Source organism: Diabrotica virgifera, chromosome 8 (assembly GCF_917563875.1).
Source record: "Diabrotica virgifera virgifera chromosome 8, PGI_DIABVI_V3a".
Taxonomy (NCBI): domain Eukaryota; kingdom Metazoa; phylum Arthropoda; class Insecta; order Coleoptera; family Chrysomelidae; genus Diabrotica; species Diabrotica virgifera.
Window position 1 is genome coordinate 62,707,178 of NC_065450.1, and position 15,992 is coordinate 62,723,169.

General features: G+C 37.8%; 1 protein-coding gene across 7 annotated transcripts in view; it reads right to left on the minus strand.

The window, feature by feature from the left end:
* Positions 1-15,992, minus strand: part of LOC126890081 (mpv17-like protein) — a 50,420-nt gene that overhangs the window by 4,313 nt on the left and 30,115 nt on the right. For 5 of the 7 annotated variants that reach the window (XM_050658917.1, XM_050658913.1, XM_050658916.1 and 2 more), the window contains exons 2-3: positions 5,079-5,208; positions 785-870 (exon numbers count right to left, since the gene is read on the minus strand). In XM_050658917.1, the coding sequence (XP_050514874.1) occupies positions 785-870; positions 5,079-5,207 (215 nt within the window). In that variant the 5' untranslated portion in view covers position 5,208. Of the gene's footprint in view, positions 1-784; positions 871-5,078; positions 5,209-5,419; positions 5,561-7,998; positions 8,018-15,992 lie in introns of those variants that run through there. The other 2 variants (XM_050658919.1, XM_050658915.1) reach the window with 2 other exon arrangements.

Below are 15,992 nucleotides of genomic sequence, written 5' to 3' on the forward strand. Positions count from 1 at the left end.
ACCCATACTGAAAGAGGAAGTCAATAGAAGGAAAATACCACGATTAGTAAGTCAATAAGATATCGAGTTAGTACAAATTTTGTATTTTAGTATTACTTATTGTATATCTACGTATTATTAATATTATTTATAATTTAAACATATTAAAGCCAGAATTTGGTATTAGCTTTTTTAAAAATAAATGAAATGTAAGACCAAATACTTACGATGTAGGGATAGTATCACGAGGTTTTTTTCCAGGTTTTCCCTCGTCATTTACTATGGAATCTCTAACGCGAGAATTTTACTGTCATCGTTGCATTTGGTTGTCTTTTTAAAGACAGATCACATGCTATGATTTTTTTGCGACGGATATTCTTGAGTTGGGATTGATTTCATGTAATCGAATGAACTATCTTTTAGTAAAGTCGTCCCAGGAACGCAACTCATAAATATTGGCGATATCATTTTAAAGTCTTCTACTTTAAAATGTATATTTTAAAGTCTTCTACTTTAAAATGTATAATATACGTCTGAATTGCCAATATAAATGAGTCAGATTAAATAAATTATTAGAAGAATTTTTTTACTTAGCAACAACATTTTTGTTTATTTTAATAGTATTTTGTATTTTGACAACGAAACCCGATTTGGGCTTCGAAACGTTAATAAATTCATTTTTAGTAAAATTGTAGCTTATTTCCCATAGAAAATACTTAATTGCAAAAATGCCACAAGGAAATAGCTTCAGAACAACATTTTTATCATGTTATAAAATGTTAAATGTAAACTAAAACTTACCTACCAAGTTGCTATCAACGGACCCCCTATCCCGGTTCCATAAATGACATATTTGATAATAGTGTTGGTGTCATATGGTTCTATTGGTTGCTAAATTAGAAAATGACCATTTTATTTTAATTATGTTGACTTAAGAAAGTTTTTAATATTAGACCTGGATCCTGCGCACCAAAAAAAAAGTTGATTAATAGCAAGCTAATTATTTGTTAATAGCTTAACGGTATCTAGTCGGAGAAACTTTGATGTGTGGCAACACTGGAATACGGAAAGTTTTAATTGTGGAACAGTTTAAAAATTTGGAACGTCAGATTACGCAAACGTTCCATGTATTTTGTCCGGAAGAACATCCAATTGATATATTACCATTTTATTAAACTGTCATGTAAAAATCAGACTGGTGTTTATCACCAACTGGGCATTTTAATGAGTGGAACACGAAGAACATGTCAAATGACAGGAATCGTGTTGGTTAGTAATAGCAGTCTGATTTTTTCCAGAATGGGACGTTTCATCGCCACCGTTTCGATGCCGCCGGTTCATCGCCAGTCCATTTCATCGACGTACGTTTCATCGCCAGTTAGTCAGTTGATTTTGTATTATGGGAGATGACACGACACGACGTTAAATTCAGTTCAAAACTTATGACAAATAAAAAGATAAAAAATATTACCATATTAATTTACTGTTCTATTTCTACTTCCCCTAAATTTGATACCAAATAGTATTAAATTTGTAGTGTTAAATTATATTTTATATAATAAAAGTTTAAAAGTCTATTAAATGTAACTGTCGAAAGTAAATGTAAGTCCCGGCGCTAGAGTAAAAGGTGCCCGCCTGCAGTGCATCCCTTGCAGGCCCGTCGCCGGCCCTGGAAATGTAATCAAGTAATTATGATCAAGTAAATGTAACTGTCGAAAATTGGTCGAAAATTCGGAAATATATCAGTTAGCGATTAACTGACTGGCGATGAACCGGCCGGCGATGAATCGGGCGGCGATGAACTGGCGGCATCGAAACGGCAGCGATGAACTGGCGGCGATGAAACGTCCTAGACCCGATTTTTTCATGAGAGTTTATTGAAAGGGTAACAAATCAATTGGATGTTCTGTCCGACAAAATACATGGGACGTTTTCGTAATCTGACGTTCCAAATTTTTAAACTGTTCCACAATTAAAACTTCCCCTATTCCAGTGTTCCCATACATCAAAGTTTGTCCGACTAGACACTGTTAAGCTATTAACAAATTTTCAGCTTGCTATTAATCAGCTGTTTTTTGGTACGCGGGATCCAGGTCTATATTATTTACGTGCAATTATGGTAAGAGATAGTATACATATTAAGTGCCATTTTCAAAAAATTGCATTAGATGTGTAGTCCTGTCGCCAGGGGGGTACAACGGTCATCTTTATTCAGATGGACTTACTCAAGTTTTATGTATTATGACCCGTAGAACACGATTTATTTTTTGTAACAGTTGATTCGGATGTTGATAAGATTGTTACAAACAAAGAACTTGATAAATTACATAAAAGCGATTTTTCGCAAAACAAAAAAAATTTTTTTGTATTCTTGGGGTCATTTTAAGTAAAAAATGTTCTTACAAGTTTTTTCGTAGGATGCATAGTTTTCGAGATAAATGCGGTTGAACTTTCAAAAAGTCGAAAAATTGCAATTTTTGAACCCGAATAACTTTTGACTAAAAAATAAAATAGCAATTCTGCTTACCGCATTTGAAAGTTGAAAGTTCAAGTCAAATTATAACGATTTTGAGTATTTGCATTGCTAGAAATTAATTTTCTTATTGTCAAACAAAGCTATACACAAATAGTGTTTCCCGTGCTCAATGCATGCGTTTTAATGCAGGCTAGGCTACGTAGAAATTGCTAGGACTCGCCTATTCGTTCGATTTTAAATGAGAAATGCATTGAAAACATCACTCAAGCACTATGTGTTTATATCTTTGTTTAACAATAAAAAAAATAATTTATCTACTATATATCATATTATGTATAAGTTTTTAGTTTGTGAAAACTGTCATTATAGATAGCAGTGCGTGAAGGGTTTAAAGTGTGCGTGAAGGGTTTAAAGTGTGCCTGAAGTAACAATGTATTTTAAATGGAATTTACTTATTCGCACACTTTCAGTGGGTTTTTTGGCACACTTTCATATAATCAAATATCCTTAACTTTCGCGTTGTCATGGTGATGACAATATGAGCAATGACTTACAAAAAAATTTTTGACAGTTTTGTGGTTTGAAAGTAGTTAGGATTTTTAAATATCAAAGTTCTAAAAATTATAGAATAGAAATGAATTCTAGTGGCGAAGAGTTACAGTTTTTTTATTTGTTTATCGTAGATAAAATATTGTGTGAAACTGTGCGTGAAGTACTTTTTGCGAACTTACGCGATGTATAACACTCGCTCCGTTGTCGCTCGTGCTCTAAAAATCGCGTGCGTTCGCAAAAAGCATACTTCACGAACTGTTTCATAAATAACTATTTTAGCAATGCAAATAATCAAAACCGATAGAATTTGACTTGAACTTTCAAATGCGGTAAACAGAATTGCTATTTTATTTTTTAATCAAAAGTTATTCGGGTTCAAAAATTGCAATTTTTCGATTTTTTCAAAGTTCAACCGCGTTTATCTCGAAAACTATGCATCCTACAAAAAAACTTATAACATTTTTTGCTTAGAATGACCCAAGAAATACAAACGAATGCGGTTTTGCAAAAAACCGCTGTTATGTAATTTCTCAAGTCCTTTGTTTATAACAATCTTGTCGACATCTGGATCAACTGTTACCCAAAAAATTCGTGTTCTACGGGTCAAAATACATAAAAAAAACTTGGGTAAGTCCATCTGAATAAAGGAAGCCGTTGTACCCCTTAGCGACAGGACTAGTGTGGTAATAAACGAATGCAGAAATAAAATTTGAAGACTTCTAACTTAACTTTTAAGTTTTCTAATTCGGAGAAGATTGGAGATACCTATAGCAAGTTATCATCAAGTTCTTGAGAAGAGAAGTTTTTAAACCCCGAGCGTATTAGTGGTACAGTAAGAAATTCTTGAATCTTTGTACTTAGTAGTTCTTAAGTTATCAGTTTTTGGAGTTAGTGGAAGATATTAGTTGTATGGCAGTTATTCAGTTTTTAAGTTCAGAAAATAATACGGTGCCGTTAGTAAACTTTTTTTGTGTGAATGAATTGCATCATAAATTATTTTTCGACTGTGACAACAATGTATAAAATCATATATCTAATAAAATCCAGTGGCAACAGATGTAACAGTGAAAACGAATTATGGTAGGGGAGCCCAAGCGGGGATTTTTGCAGTTACTCGGGCGCGTCAGACTAGCATATGGGGAGAAACCTGGTGCCCTGTAGATGTAACTCTGCCATATATTGGCTCTTAACACAGGGGAGTTCGTTAAGGGGACCCGAAAAAAAAATCTATCCTTAAAAAAACTCGCAATTGTCAGATTAAGATAAGGTAAGTTAAGTACGTGCAAAAGAGTGTATATTTCAAAAATCTGACGATTTGAGCCAGGCGTAAGGAAATGGGTGAGTCCCAAAGTTTCACAAGAAGAATATATGATACCAAACACGACTTCCCACGGAGAGGGGTGGGGGGTAAATTTAATATTTTAAATACGAATCCCGCGATATTTCGCGAAATGAACATCAGATCGAAAAACTGTAAAATACACTTATTCAATATTTTTGAAAAATCTATCGAACGGCACCAAACAGGACCCCCACGGAGGTGGGGTGGGGGTTACTTTAAAATTTTAAATAGGAGCTCCCATTTTTTATTGCAGATTTGGATTCCTTACGTAAAAATAAGTAACTGTTATACAAAACATTTTTTCGAATTATGGATAGATGGCGTTATAATCGGAAAAAACGATTGTTGGAAATGGAAAATTAAATTAAAAAAAGGCAAGCTCCCACTAAAAGGGAAAACTTTACTTAACTTTTTTTGGTTTTAGGACCTAATAATCACAACACAATAGGTCCCCATAACGCTCGAGTGACTGCACATTTAGCATACTTTGCTCCCCTACATTACAGAATAGAAAAAGAAAAAGATCTGTCCCGAGAAGATCATTTAGATACAAATTGGCCCAATCCATATTAAACAAATTTGGTATAGCTAATCACTACTAAAGTATTTTATAAGAAAAGAATATAATAAAAAAAACTTTAACCAATACTACAACTACATGAATAATTATTAAAAGCCTCATAGTTCATATTCATATAAAATAAATATTAACTTTGAAAATATACTTACAGAAAGTTTTTTGGACAAAGTTTGTTGTGAAAATTCCGAAAATGTACACAAGGTTCCATAAATAATTGAATTTGTAATAATTGGACGTTTTACCAATGAAGTTTTTATAAACAATCTAATGCTGTTCATGCTGAAACAATAAATTCACTATCAACTACTGTACAAGTAATTAACAAATTCACTACTACAAGTAATTAAAAAAAAATTAAATTTGAAATTCCTGTTAAAAAAAATTTCAAGGCCACATTTTATAATAAATTTTTACATAAAACAGACATTTTTTATTCAGTGGTAATCAAACGTTTTCATGCATAGCTGATTCTTATTATCTATTTACTCACGTATTCATAATATACAGCGTGTGTCAGCCAAATGGAATAAATTCAATAGTTCAAATACTAATTGTTTTTTTGAAAAATACTCAGGGTGTTCCAATTTAGAGATATGACGTCATCGTTAATTTTCTTAAATGGCAACACTATTATTTTAATGGCTATTTAGATAGAGGCTGTAAAGCTATACATAACTGCAAAATATAAAATTTTTATTTTCTAACATTTACAAGATAATAAAAAATAAAGTTATGTCTGTAATAGTCCTGTCGCCAGGGGGGGTACAACGGCCTCGTTAATTCAGATGGACTTACCCAAGTTTTTTTTATGTATTTTGACCCGTAGAACACGAATTTTTTGGGTAACAGTTGATCCGGATGTCGATAAGATTGTTATAGACCAAGAACTTGAGGAATCAAATAACAGCGATTTTTGGCAAAACAAAACAATATTTTGTATTTTTTGGGTCATTTTAAGCAAAAAATATTTCTACAAGTTTTTTAGTAGGATGCACAGTTTTCGAGATAAACGCGGTTGAACTTTCAAAAAATCGAAAAACTGCAATTTTTAAACCCGAATAACTTTTGATTAAAAAGTAAAACAGCAATTCTGCTTAGCGCCTTTGAAAGTTCAAGTCAAATTATGTCGGTTTTGATTATTTGCATTGCTAAAAATTTATTGTGTTATTGTTAAACAAAGCTACAAACAACTAGTGCGTGAGTGATGTTTCTATGATTTCTCATTTAAAATCGAACGAGTAGGTAGAATAGGTACTAGTGCAATCAAGACTATTTCTACGTTACATGCGTTAAAACGCATGTAAAAGCACGGGAAACCCTACGTGTTTATAGCTTTGTTAAACAATAAAAAAATAAATTTTTACCAATGCAAATAATCAAAACCGATATAATTTGACTTAAACTTTCAAATGCGGTAAGCAGACTTGCTATTTTATTTTTTAATCAAAAGTTATTCGGGTTCAAAAATTGCAATTTTTCGATTTTTTTAAAGTTCAACCGCGTTTATCTCGAAAACTGTGCATCCTACGAAAAAACTTGTAGAAATATTTTTTACTTAAAATGGCCCAAAAAATACAAAATATTGTTTTGTTTTGCCAAAAATCGCTGTTATTTGATTCCTCAAGTTCTTGGTCTATAACAATCTTATCGACATCCGGATCAACTGTTACCCAAAAAATTCGTGTTCTACGGGTCAAAATACATAAAAAAAACTTGAGTAAGTCCATCTGAATTAACGAGGCCGTTGTACCCCCCCTGGCGACAGGACTATAATGTGGAACAAACTTAATAGTTCAGTTCAAATAATAATATTGTTTTGTTTTTGAAAAATGCTCAGACCTGTCGATTAGTATTTCAAATCGAAATTTTTTACATACAATAATAATGTATACAGGGTGTCCCAATTTAGAGATTTAATGTTATTTTTTATTATCTTGTAAATGGTAAGGAATAAAAATTTTATATTTTGCAGTTATGTATAACTATACACACCCTATCAGAATAGCTATCAAAATGATGGTGTTGCCATTTAAGAAAATCAATAATGACGTCATATCTCTAAATTGGGACACCCTGTATACATTACTATTGTATGAAAAAAATGTCCATTTGAAATACTAATCGACAGGCTTAAGCCTTTTTCAAAAAAAAAACAATTAGTATTTGAACTATTGAATTTATTCCATTTGGCTGACACACAGCGTATATTAAGAATATACACGCAACCAAACTTATATGGAATCATCTGGTATTTCTTAGTATTTCCTGCGAATTTAAAAAAAACGCACACACGTAGTCAAACAGTATTTATGTTAAAGCAATTTAATAACCAAATACATAACAATTAAATAAAACACAAAAGTACTTATATTAACAAATTGAAAGTACAGTCCAACCCGCTTATTGGAATAGCCTTCGTGTCAAGCAAAAGTATTCCTATAACGGGGATATTCTAATAACCGATCATTGGTGCCTAGCAGAAACGTTTTCTGTTGCAGAATCTGTTGCAGAAATGTTAAATGCAGAATGTTGAAGAAACATTAATACTATTGTTATAACGTACGTTTGTAAAAAAAAATTACTTTCAAATAAATGTACCTATTTGTGTTTCATACTACATACTTCAAACATTTTTACACCATTAGGTATAACAAACCGACTCCTTACTATCATTACCTCCTATATACCAATTTTATGCAAAATGATATATTTACATAAAAAAATTATGATTTTTCCCTCGATATCTAGCCTTCCTATTGTATATTGCTTAGAATTAATCATGAACTTGGTTTTCTTAACGTTCATTCGTAGTTCATATTTTATACTGACTTGATGTAATATATTTAGGTACTAATCGTTGCAGTGCTTTTAAACTGTCTGCAAAAATAGCGGTGTCTTCTGCGAATCTTATGTTTTTCAAGATTTTTCCGTTTACTGATATACCCTGTTCTTTCTCTAATATTGCTTCATTAAAAATAGCTTTAAAAATAGCTAAATATATGTTTGCTGAACAATAATTGTTTAGCTGAAACTAAAATATGTTTTTAATATAACACTTTTAGTACCTACCTATATTGTTGTGCATTACTACAAAATGTATACGTATCGTAATAGTTTATTTTGACAGTATATTTTGGCACTACTTTGAGTTTTTTGAACAATTATAAAGAAAAAAAGAAGGTAACTTCGGCAACAAAAAACAAAATTGTTTTATTTCCACAGATCCAATGAATGATAATTTGTTATTCTGCAGATAGGCGCTATTTGTGATAAACAGTTCAAATAAAATAAAATAATGTTACAACTTAACACGTATTTGTGATAATTTTACGCGGGAAGTTCTTTTAAAAACCAGTGCGCATTTCAAAATTAAACGTCTTGAAATGGACACGTATGTGAAAGCAGATATGCTCCGCCGTGTACGTGCCGATTTCAAAACTACCCGGTCTTGAAATGAACACGGAAACGTAAATACGCTTTCGGGACCTGAAATGTCTGTTCCTTAAAGCGGGATATTCCTTTAACAGGTATTCTTATAAGCGCGTTCGACTGTAGTTGTTTTAAAGTTAATAGCATAAAAAATTTCAATGTAAAATGAATAATGTTTAAATAAAAACAATTATTGTTTTTATTTTTTTTTTGTATTTTCTGGTAGTCAGTGTTATACTCCTTATGCAACCTTCAGTTTGCGTGGGCGCGCTCCTAATCAAATTATCAACATTTTGTTGTGGTAGGTTGCTCCATTCTTCAAGAGCAGCTTGTACTAGACGTGTGATATTTTGTGGATTATCCCGGCGAGCTCTAATTTTCCTTTTAAGCTTTCCCACAAATACTCTATAGGGTTAAGCTCGGGTGAGCAAGCAGGCCACTCCAAACAAGGGATACCTTCTGCTTCACTGATGTATCTAGTCACCCAAATGATATGTGTAGGTCCATTATCATGCATGAAAATTAAATCTCCAAACAAGAGATATCTTCTGCTACAATGGTGTATCTAGTCACCCAAATGATAGGTATGTGAAGGTCCATTATCATGCATGAAAATTAAATTTTCTCCTGTTGCACCTATCCACAGCCTAACTACAGGTAATCAACGTATATACGAGCAGTTAAAGTTGATTCGATGAAAATTAAAGGAGTTTCTTTACGGATCACAATTCCTCTCCAGAACATTACACTTCCCCTTTTATATTTGTGAACAGATTTGACAGTTTTCGTTCTTCCTTGTCTTCCTTGACCTCTAAGTACACGATTTCATAGGTCATCTGATTTTACACAAATCCTGGCTTTTTCTGAAAATAGCGCAATTTGTCAATTCGCAATGTTCCAGTTTTGGTGGTGAAGAAACCAATTAAGGCGATCAATATTATGCTGCATGGATAACTCGGAAACCCATAACTGTCTCCTGCTGTATACTTATTGGCACGAACTCTTCTTCTTATCGTTTCAATTGAAACAGTTGCACCTGTAGTTCCAAAAGCCGCCTTTGGAGCTGCAGGTAAGAAATAGTTGGGAGTCTTCCAGCTGATTGGACAATTACACGATCGTGGCGAGCCGTTATTACTTTTTGGCGACTTTTCCTTGCTTCATTTTTGAGGTTTCCTAGATTATGTTACCTAGCATAGGTTTTGGACAGAACGCTCTGTGTTACGCCTAGCTCTGCAGCTATGTCCCTCTGAGAACATGCACCACAAGTGAAATAATCGTTTCCCTTTGTAAGTTCTATAACCCCACATAAGGCATATTTTCGTTTTTGGACGCAAAAGTTAGTTTATTTATTTTCGTTCAATTTGCAACTCCAGCAAATATCCCATACCGTACCGACCTGTACTATCTGATTGTCTTCTCGATTTGTTTATTTTCAATAAAAACCTTTATTCTTCACAACAATAACAAGTCTTTTCAAAAGAAATAAATATTGCTTTGAAATACATGGTGATTCCATAATATAAGCTTGGTTGTGTGTATATTGAGAATATTATGTATATACCCAAATACGACTTTCAAATTTTGTTTGCTTTTAATTTAAATGTAGAATCTTATTAAAATATTTTTATGTTGAAAATTCAATGAGCCTCATTCCATTCTCATTTATGATAATACGCAGACTTTATTTTTCTATTGTAGGTTGGTACCTGTTCAATTTTCACATGCAAAAAATATTTTTATATTTTTTGCTGCATTAAATCTCTTATAGCAACCCTTACGTTGAATAAGTACCAGGGCAAGCAAGCAAGCAATTTGATTTAACCCGACCTGTGGGAATGTCCACCCTCTCGAAGGAGTACATTCGGGTGTAACAATTCATTGGGGCGAGGTGTTTTGACCCGAGTAAAAACAGGGATCACCCCACCTCGCTCCAATGCCCCAGGCCATCCCTTTCCCCCCCATAGCACGCTGATGCGCGATGGGGGCACAACTATCGTAGCCAAATGCTCTTCACAATGGAATCCTGGGTAATAAGATTCCAATGTGGTACCCTAATCGAATGCAAAAACTAGGCCAGCGTGATGCGCTCTATGCCTTTATCTTCTTTCTTACTTATCCGCGGAACTAAAAAATTGCTTGCTTGGGCCCCGAGTCATCGTGCTGAGCCCTAGTGGGCTCCGCCCGATGACTCGTTGCTCGAGTTTGTATGTGTTTTATGGTTTTTTTATAATTTTTTTGGGGGCTTTCGCCATTTTTTTATTTTATTTATATTTTTTTGGGGGCTTATGCCCTTCTGTAATTTTCTAAAATTCACTTACCTTAGAGGCGATCGTGGTACTTGATCTTCGTATGTAACGCTGTCCTCGGCACTTGTTTTCGAGCTACGAACTCACTACTATCACTTATCACTTTTATACTCTTATCCCACTATTTGTTGCTTCGGACGTCTGTGCTTCCATCGGTGGAACTCATCATACCTTAGCGTCTCTCGCAGTATGTAATTTGGGTGGTGCTCCAGTTCCGCGAATTTGGTCCTTGCCTTATCTGTCATGATTTCGGTGACTCTCACCTGTTGGAGTTCTCTGAACAGGAATCTTTCAGCTACATATCTTGGGACTCTGGCGGCCTCCCTCAAGCTGTTGTTGTGGGCTGCTTGGATCTTCTTCTTGTGTGTGTTACTTACATGTCCCCATGCGAGAGACGCGTATGTTAATACCGGTAGGATTATACTATTGATCAGTCTTAACCTTGTTTTCAGTCTTAGTTTGCTTTTCCTGCCTGTGAGTCCTCTTAATGTTGCTTTTGCTATGTTGGCCTTCCGGACTGTGGCTTCTACGTGTTGTTGGAAGGTTAATCCTTTGTCCATGATGACTCCTAGGTATTTAGCTTCGTTTTTCCACTCGATGGGTCTGTTCTGCACCGTCAGCTGTTCCTCTGGCTGTTGTCTTCCTTTCTTGTATAGAACCGCTTGCGTTTTATCTGAGTTGATAGCTATCTTCCATTTTATACTCCATTCTTCTATTTCTTCTAACGCTGTTTGCAGGTTGGTCACTGCTATATCTACATTTCTATGTTTGGCCGCTATCGCTGTGTCGTCGGCGTAGAGGCTCATGAGGGTACCTGGTGTTCTAGGTACATCAGCGGTGTATATCGTGTACAGCAGGGGTGACAGGACCGCTCCCTGGGGTACCCCAGCTTCCGGGTTTCCGAGCTCGGACAGGACTTGTCCTATCCGAATCCTGAAAGTCCGGCCGCCCAAGTACGACGAGATTAGTCTCGTCATCGCCCCGCTGTACCCGAAATCACGCATTTTGTATAAGAGCCCCTTGTGCCAGACTCTATCGAACGCTTTACTTACGTCCAGGAACGCTGCTCCAGTGTACTGCTTGTCGTTGAAACCAGCTGCTATGTACTCGGTTAGTCTGAGTACTTGTAGCTCGCTGGAGTGCTCTGCTCTGAATCCGAATTGAGCTTCTGGGATGATATTTAGTCTGTTCGTTTCCGCTTGCAGTCTGCTTAGAATGATTCTTTCCACTATCTTGCTGATCGCTGGAAGTAAGCTGATTGGCCTGTAGTTCTGCGGGAATGTGTGGTTCTTGCCAGGTTTTGGGATCATGATGACATGGGCCTCTTTCCATCTGTTTGGGAATATCTTGTATCTTAGTATTGCGTTCACTATATTTGTGAAGTACACTATAGCTTTTCTGGGCAAATATTTTAGGGCTCTATTTGTTATTTCGTCTAAGCCAGGCGCTTTTCTCGGCGAACTGTTTTTGATGTGTTCGTTGATTTCTTCCGGTGATGTTGGGGGAATGAAGTCCTCAGGGTCTTCTGGTCCTTCTTCTTGTTCTTCAACTTCTTCCAGGAAGTCGTCGTCTTCGTCTTGGTGGTAGTTTAGGTCGCATTCCCTTTCGAGTGTAGCCCTCATCGCTTCTGCTTTATCCGCTATGGTGTATACCATACCGTGTCTTCCATGTAGTGGGGGGATGGGTTTTCTGTCGCTTCTCAACATTTTCTGTAGTTTCCACACATTTTTCATGTTTGAGTCTTGTTCTTCCGTCTCTTGTACAAAGTTGTCCCATTTTTTACTACGGTGGAGTTGTAGGGCCGTTTTGACCTCTCTGTTTAAAATATTTGCCCAGGATTTGTCTACTCGATTTCTTGTTCTTCTTGCTGTTTGTTTTGCTCTATTTTTTTCCCTTATCAAATCTTGTGTTTCTTGTGGAATATCTTTGAACCTTCCCATGTAAATCTCGACTTCTTCCTCTGTTGTGCTGCTTCTGATTGCCTCTTGTATGATGTTTTCGAGCTCTAGGACTTTTCCTTCTATTTCTTCTGGATTGTTTATCACTGGCACTATATTTATTCCTTCACTTACTAGTCTTTTGTAGTTTGTCCACTTTATTTTCTTTTTTGTTCTTTTTGGTGGGTTTGTCTCTTCCCATGTTCCGATCTCTAGTAGGATGGGGTGGTGGTCAGTTGATCCTTCGTTCAGCGTAATTAATTCTGATTGCAGCCCTAGGTTTTTGGCCACAACTATGTCGATATGGGTTGGAAGTCCATTTCCTGGGTAGTGGGTAGGTTCTTCTGGGCCCATTGCTATTGTGTCTTCATTGTTTTCTATGTATCTATTTAGTAGTCGTCCGTTTCGGTTCGTAGCTCTGTCGTTCCAGATGGGGGATCTTGCATTCAGGTCTCCTATTATGATGGATGGTTCGGCGATGTTTAGGAACGCATCTAGGTCATCGTCCATTAAAGGGTCTTGTGGTCTTACGTAAGCTGATGTGATTCTTACTGCTCCTTGCCTCATTTTCACTTCTACTGTTGTAGCCTCCATGTTGACCAGTGGTGGAGTCGTGAATCTGGTGTGTCTGATTCCCTTTTTTACTAGGATGGCCGTTCCTCCTGATCTTCTGGTGTGGTCGTTCCTGTATACATCGTATCCAGGGAATTTTAAGTTAAAGTTGTTAGTTAACTTGGTTTCCTGGATTGCTACGATGTCCATCTCGTATCTACTTGCGATTTCATCCATGATGTTCTGGTTTGTTGATATTCCTCCTGGATTCCAGGAGCCTATCCTCAAGTATCCCCTGTCTGTCAGCATTACTTCTGCGCTTCCCTGGTGCCTTGTATAACTTCTCTAACTACCCTAGTCACTATTCTGACTATGTAGTCTTCATCAGGGATCGCTGTTTGGTGTTGGTTGTTTTGCGTGGCCTGGGCGTAGGTGGTGCCGGTGGCTTGTGGTCTTCTTGCCTGTGGTTGTTGTTGTTGCGGCCTCCTTGGTGGGGGTCTTCCCCACGTAGGGCATCTTGGGCATCCTCTGTAGCTGGCTGGATGGCTGCCTTTACAGTTGGCACATGTAGCTTTAACTTCTTTGGCCCTTTTGCACATCTTAGTGGGGTGATCCTCACCGCATTTGACACACCTGGGGTCCTTGTGGCACGCGTTCTGGGCGTGGTGGTAGCCTTGGCAGTTGAAACACTGCGTGGGTCCTGTCGCTTTTCGGAGATCCTCTACCACGACCTTCATGTGGCACAGGTTGGTTATGCGTCTCGCCGCCTCGACGTCCCCCTGATCCAGAGTTATGACGAACATAGGTAGCTGTCTTCTTGGGCCGGCTCTTGTCGACATATTCTTTGCTGCTTGGCAGTCAATGTTATATTGATCTGCCATGTCATTCTTGATCTCTTCCTCTTTGGTATTCGTTGGTAGCCCTCTTATTACCATTTTAGGTTTTACTTCTTCCTCGAATGGGAAGGCTATCCATTGTAGTCTCTTCTTGGGATCTTTTAGGGTCATGTTCTTTGCGTAATCCTCAATAATGTGTGTCATCTTTCGATAATCTTCCGGGCTTTTCGCCTGGATGAGGGTTTCCCTTCCGCTTCTGGAGATCTTATTTGTCGTGATTACGCCTTGTTTCTGGGCTATACTGAGGATAGCCCCTGTCTCGCTCACGCTCTGTAATTTAATTACAGGCGGCTTACGTTGACGGGTTACCTGTTGTTCAGGTAACGCGGCAGCTTCTTCTTGCTGGTTGGTCTCCATTTGGTTCGACTCTGAATCCTTGGGATGCCGTGCGGCAGGCGCATTTCCACCCGCGCTCGTAGGTGGATGTATTGGTGGGGCATTTCCTCGGGGTAGGTTGAAGGAATCTTCTGGTGGGGGTGAAGCAGCTCTCATGGCGTTTCTAGCTTGATTTTCCCATGATGTCGTCTCGTCTTTTGAGATGGGTGACTTCAGTTTTGGGAAGTCTTCTTTATTTTTTGGATTCTCTCGTATTTTTCTTAGTCTCTCCTCTGCGGGTGACCTTTTGGCTTCAGGGATTGGCTGCGATTTCTCGATTTCAGAGACTGGCATCTGTTGGAGATTCTGTAGGAGTCCGTTCATCTTTATTTGTTGTTCTGTCATTGTTTTTTGTTGTTCTAACAGATAATCCAATTGGGCTTGCAGTTTTAGCATCGTTTCTTGTTGTTGAGAGATTTTGATTAACAATTTCTCGTTTTCGGCCTTTTGATGGTCTCTCTCTGCCGTCATCGCCTCTAGCATCTTCCTCATCTCTTCTTGCTCGTTTGTCTTGAGTACCTTCTCTTTCTTGTTTTCTTCGGCTTCACTCTCTTTCGGTTTCGTTCGTTTGGTGGTGCCTCTGACTGCCTGCTCTGCCTCATCATCCATGGGCTCTGCTGTTGGATTTTCTCCGTCCTTCTTCGCTTCTGCGTCGTTCTTCGGTTTCTCCTCTTTTTTCTTTTTGGATTTCTCCTTCTTCCTCTCGCTTCTAGGTTTCTTGAACCCATTTTCATCCATGGATGAGCAGTCGTCGGTGTCGGAACTCAATTCCTGAAACAGGTTAGAGCCCACTTTGCGTGAGCCCTCATAGATTGGCGGGGATTGCGCCATGAATCGGGGGTGTGATCGAGACCTAGCTCGATCAATCGTCTGGGGTTGGGGGCGAACGGTCCTAATTTTGGACGAAGCCTTTTTTTCTGTCGACTGGCCCGACGCCAGCTCGACTTCAGGGTTGGCTCCCTGCACCAAGCGCGGTTGTTCACGTACCCAGACAGAACTGTGTACGGGTTCCACTTGAATTTCTCAATCTACTGACCTAGGGGCCGGGGCTGCATCAATGTAGATTCTCAAAAGCTACACCCTGCAGTGTCGAGGTGCAGTGTTTTAAACTACACCCTTCCCTTACGGAGGCACAGTAGATATCCCGTAGCGGGCTCTCGTCGAGCCCGCTATTTCTTTTTCCGCTAGCCGATCTCTAGCTGTGGCGTCTCAGAGAACTCAATAGAAATTCCCTAAGTTTCACCACATCCAGACGAACGGCTTTTGCCTCACCTTCTTGCCTAAGGCGAAAAAGTGTTACGGTTTCGCTATCACGCTTACATTCGTGATGGAATGAGAATTCCTGCTAGCCGAAAACAACCTTTTCACCGTCTGGCTTCTTGTCGTCCGCGTCTTCTCGCCTCGGAGAGTGAAAACGCTCAACTGTTACCTCGCTTACATTCGAAGTAGGACTAATAAGTCCCCAGCCGAACAATCCCCACTACTCGTTGGCTTCTCTTCGCTGCTTCTCTGCTCCGCTCCGCTTGCACGCGTGTTACTAGTCTAGTGGTCGGCACTAGACTGTTACT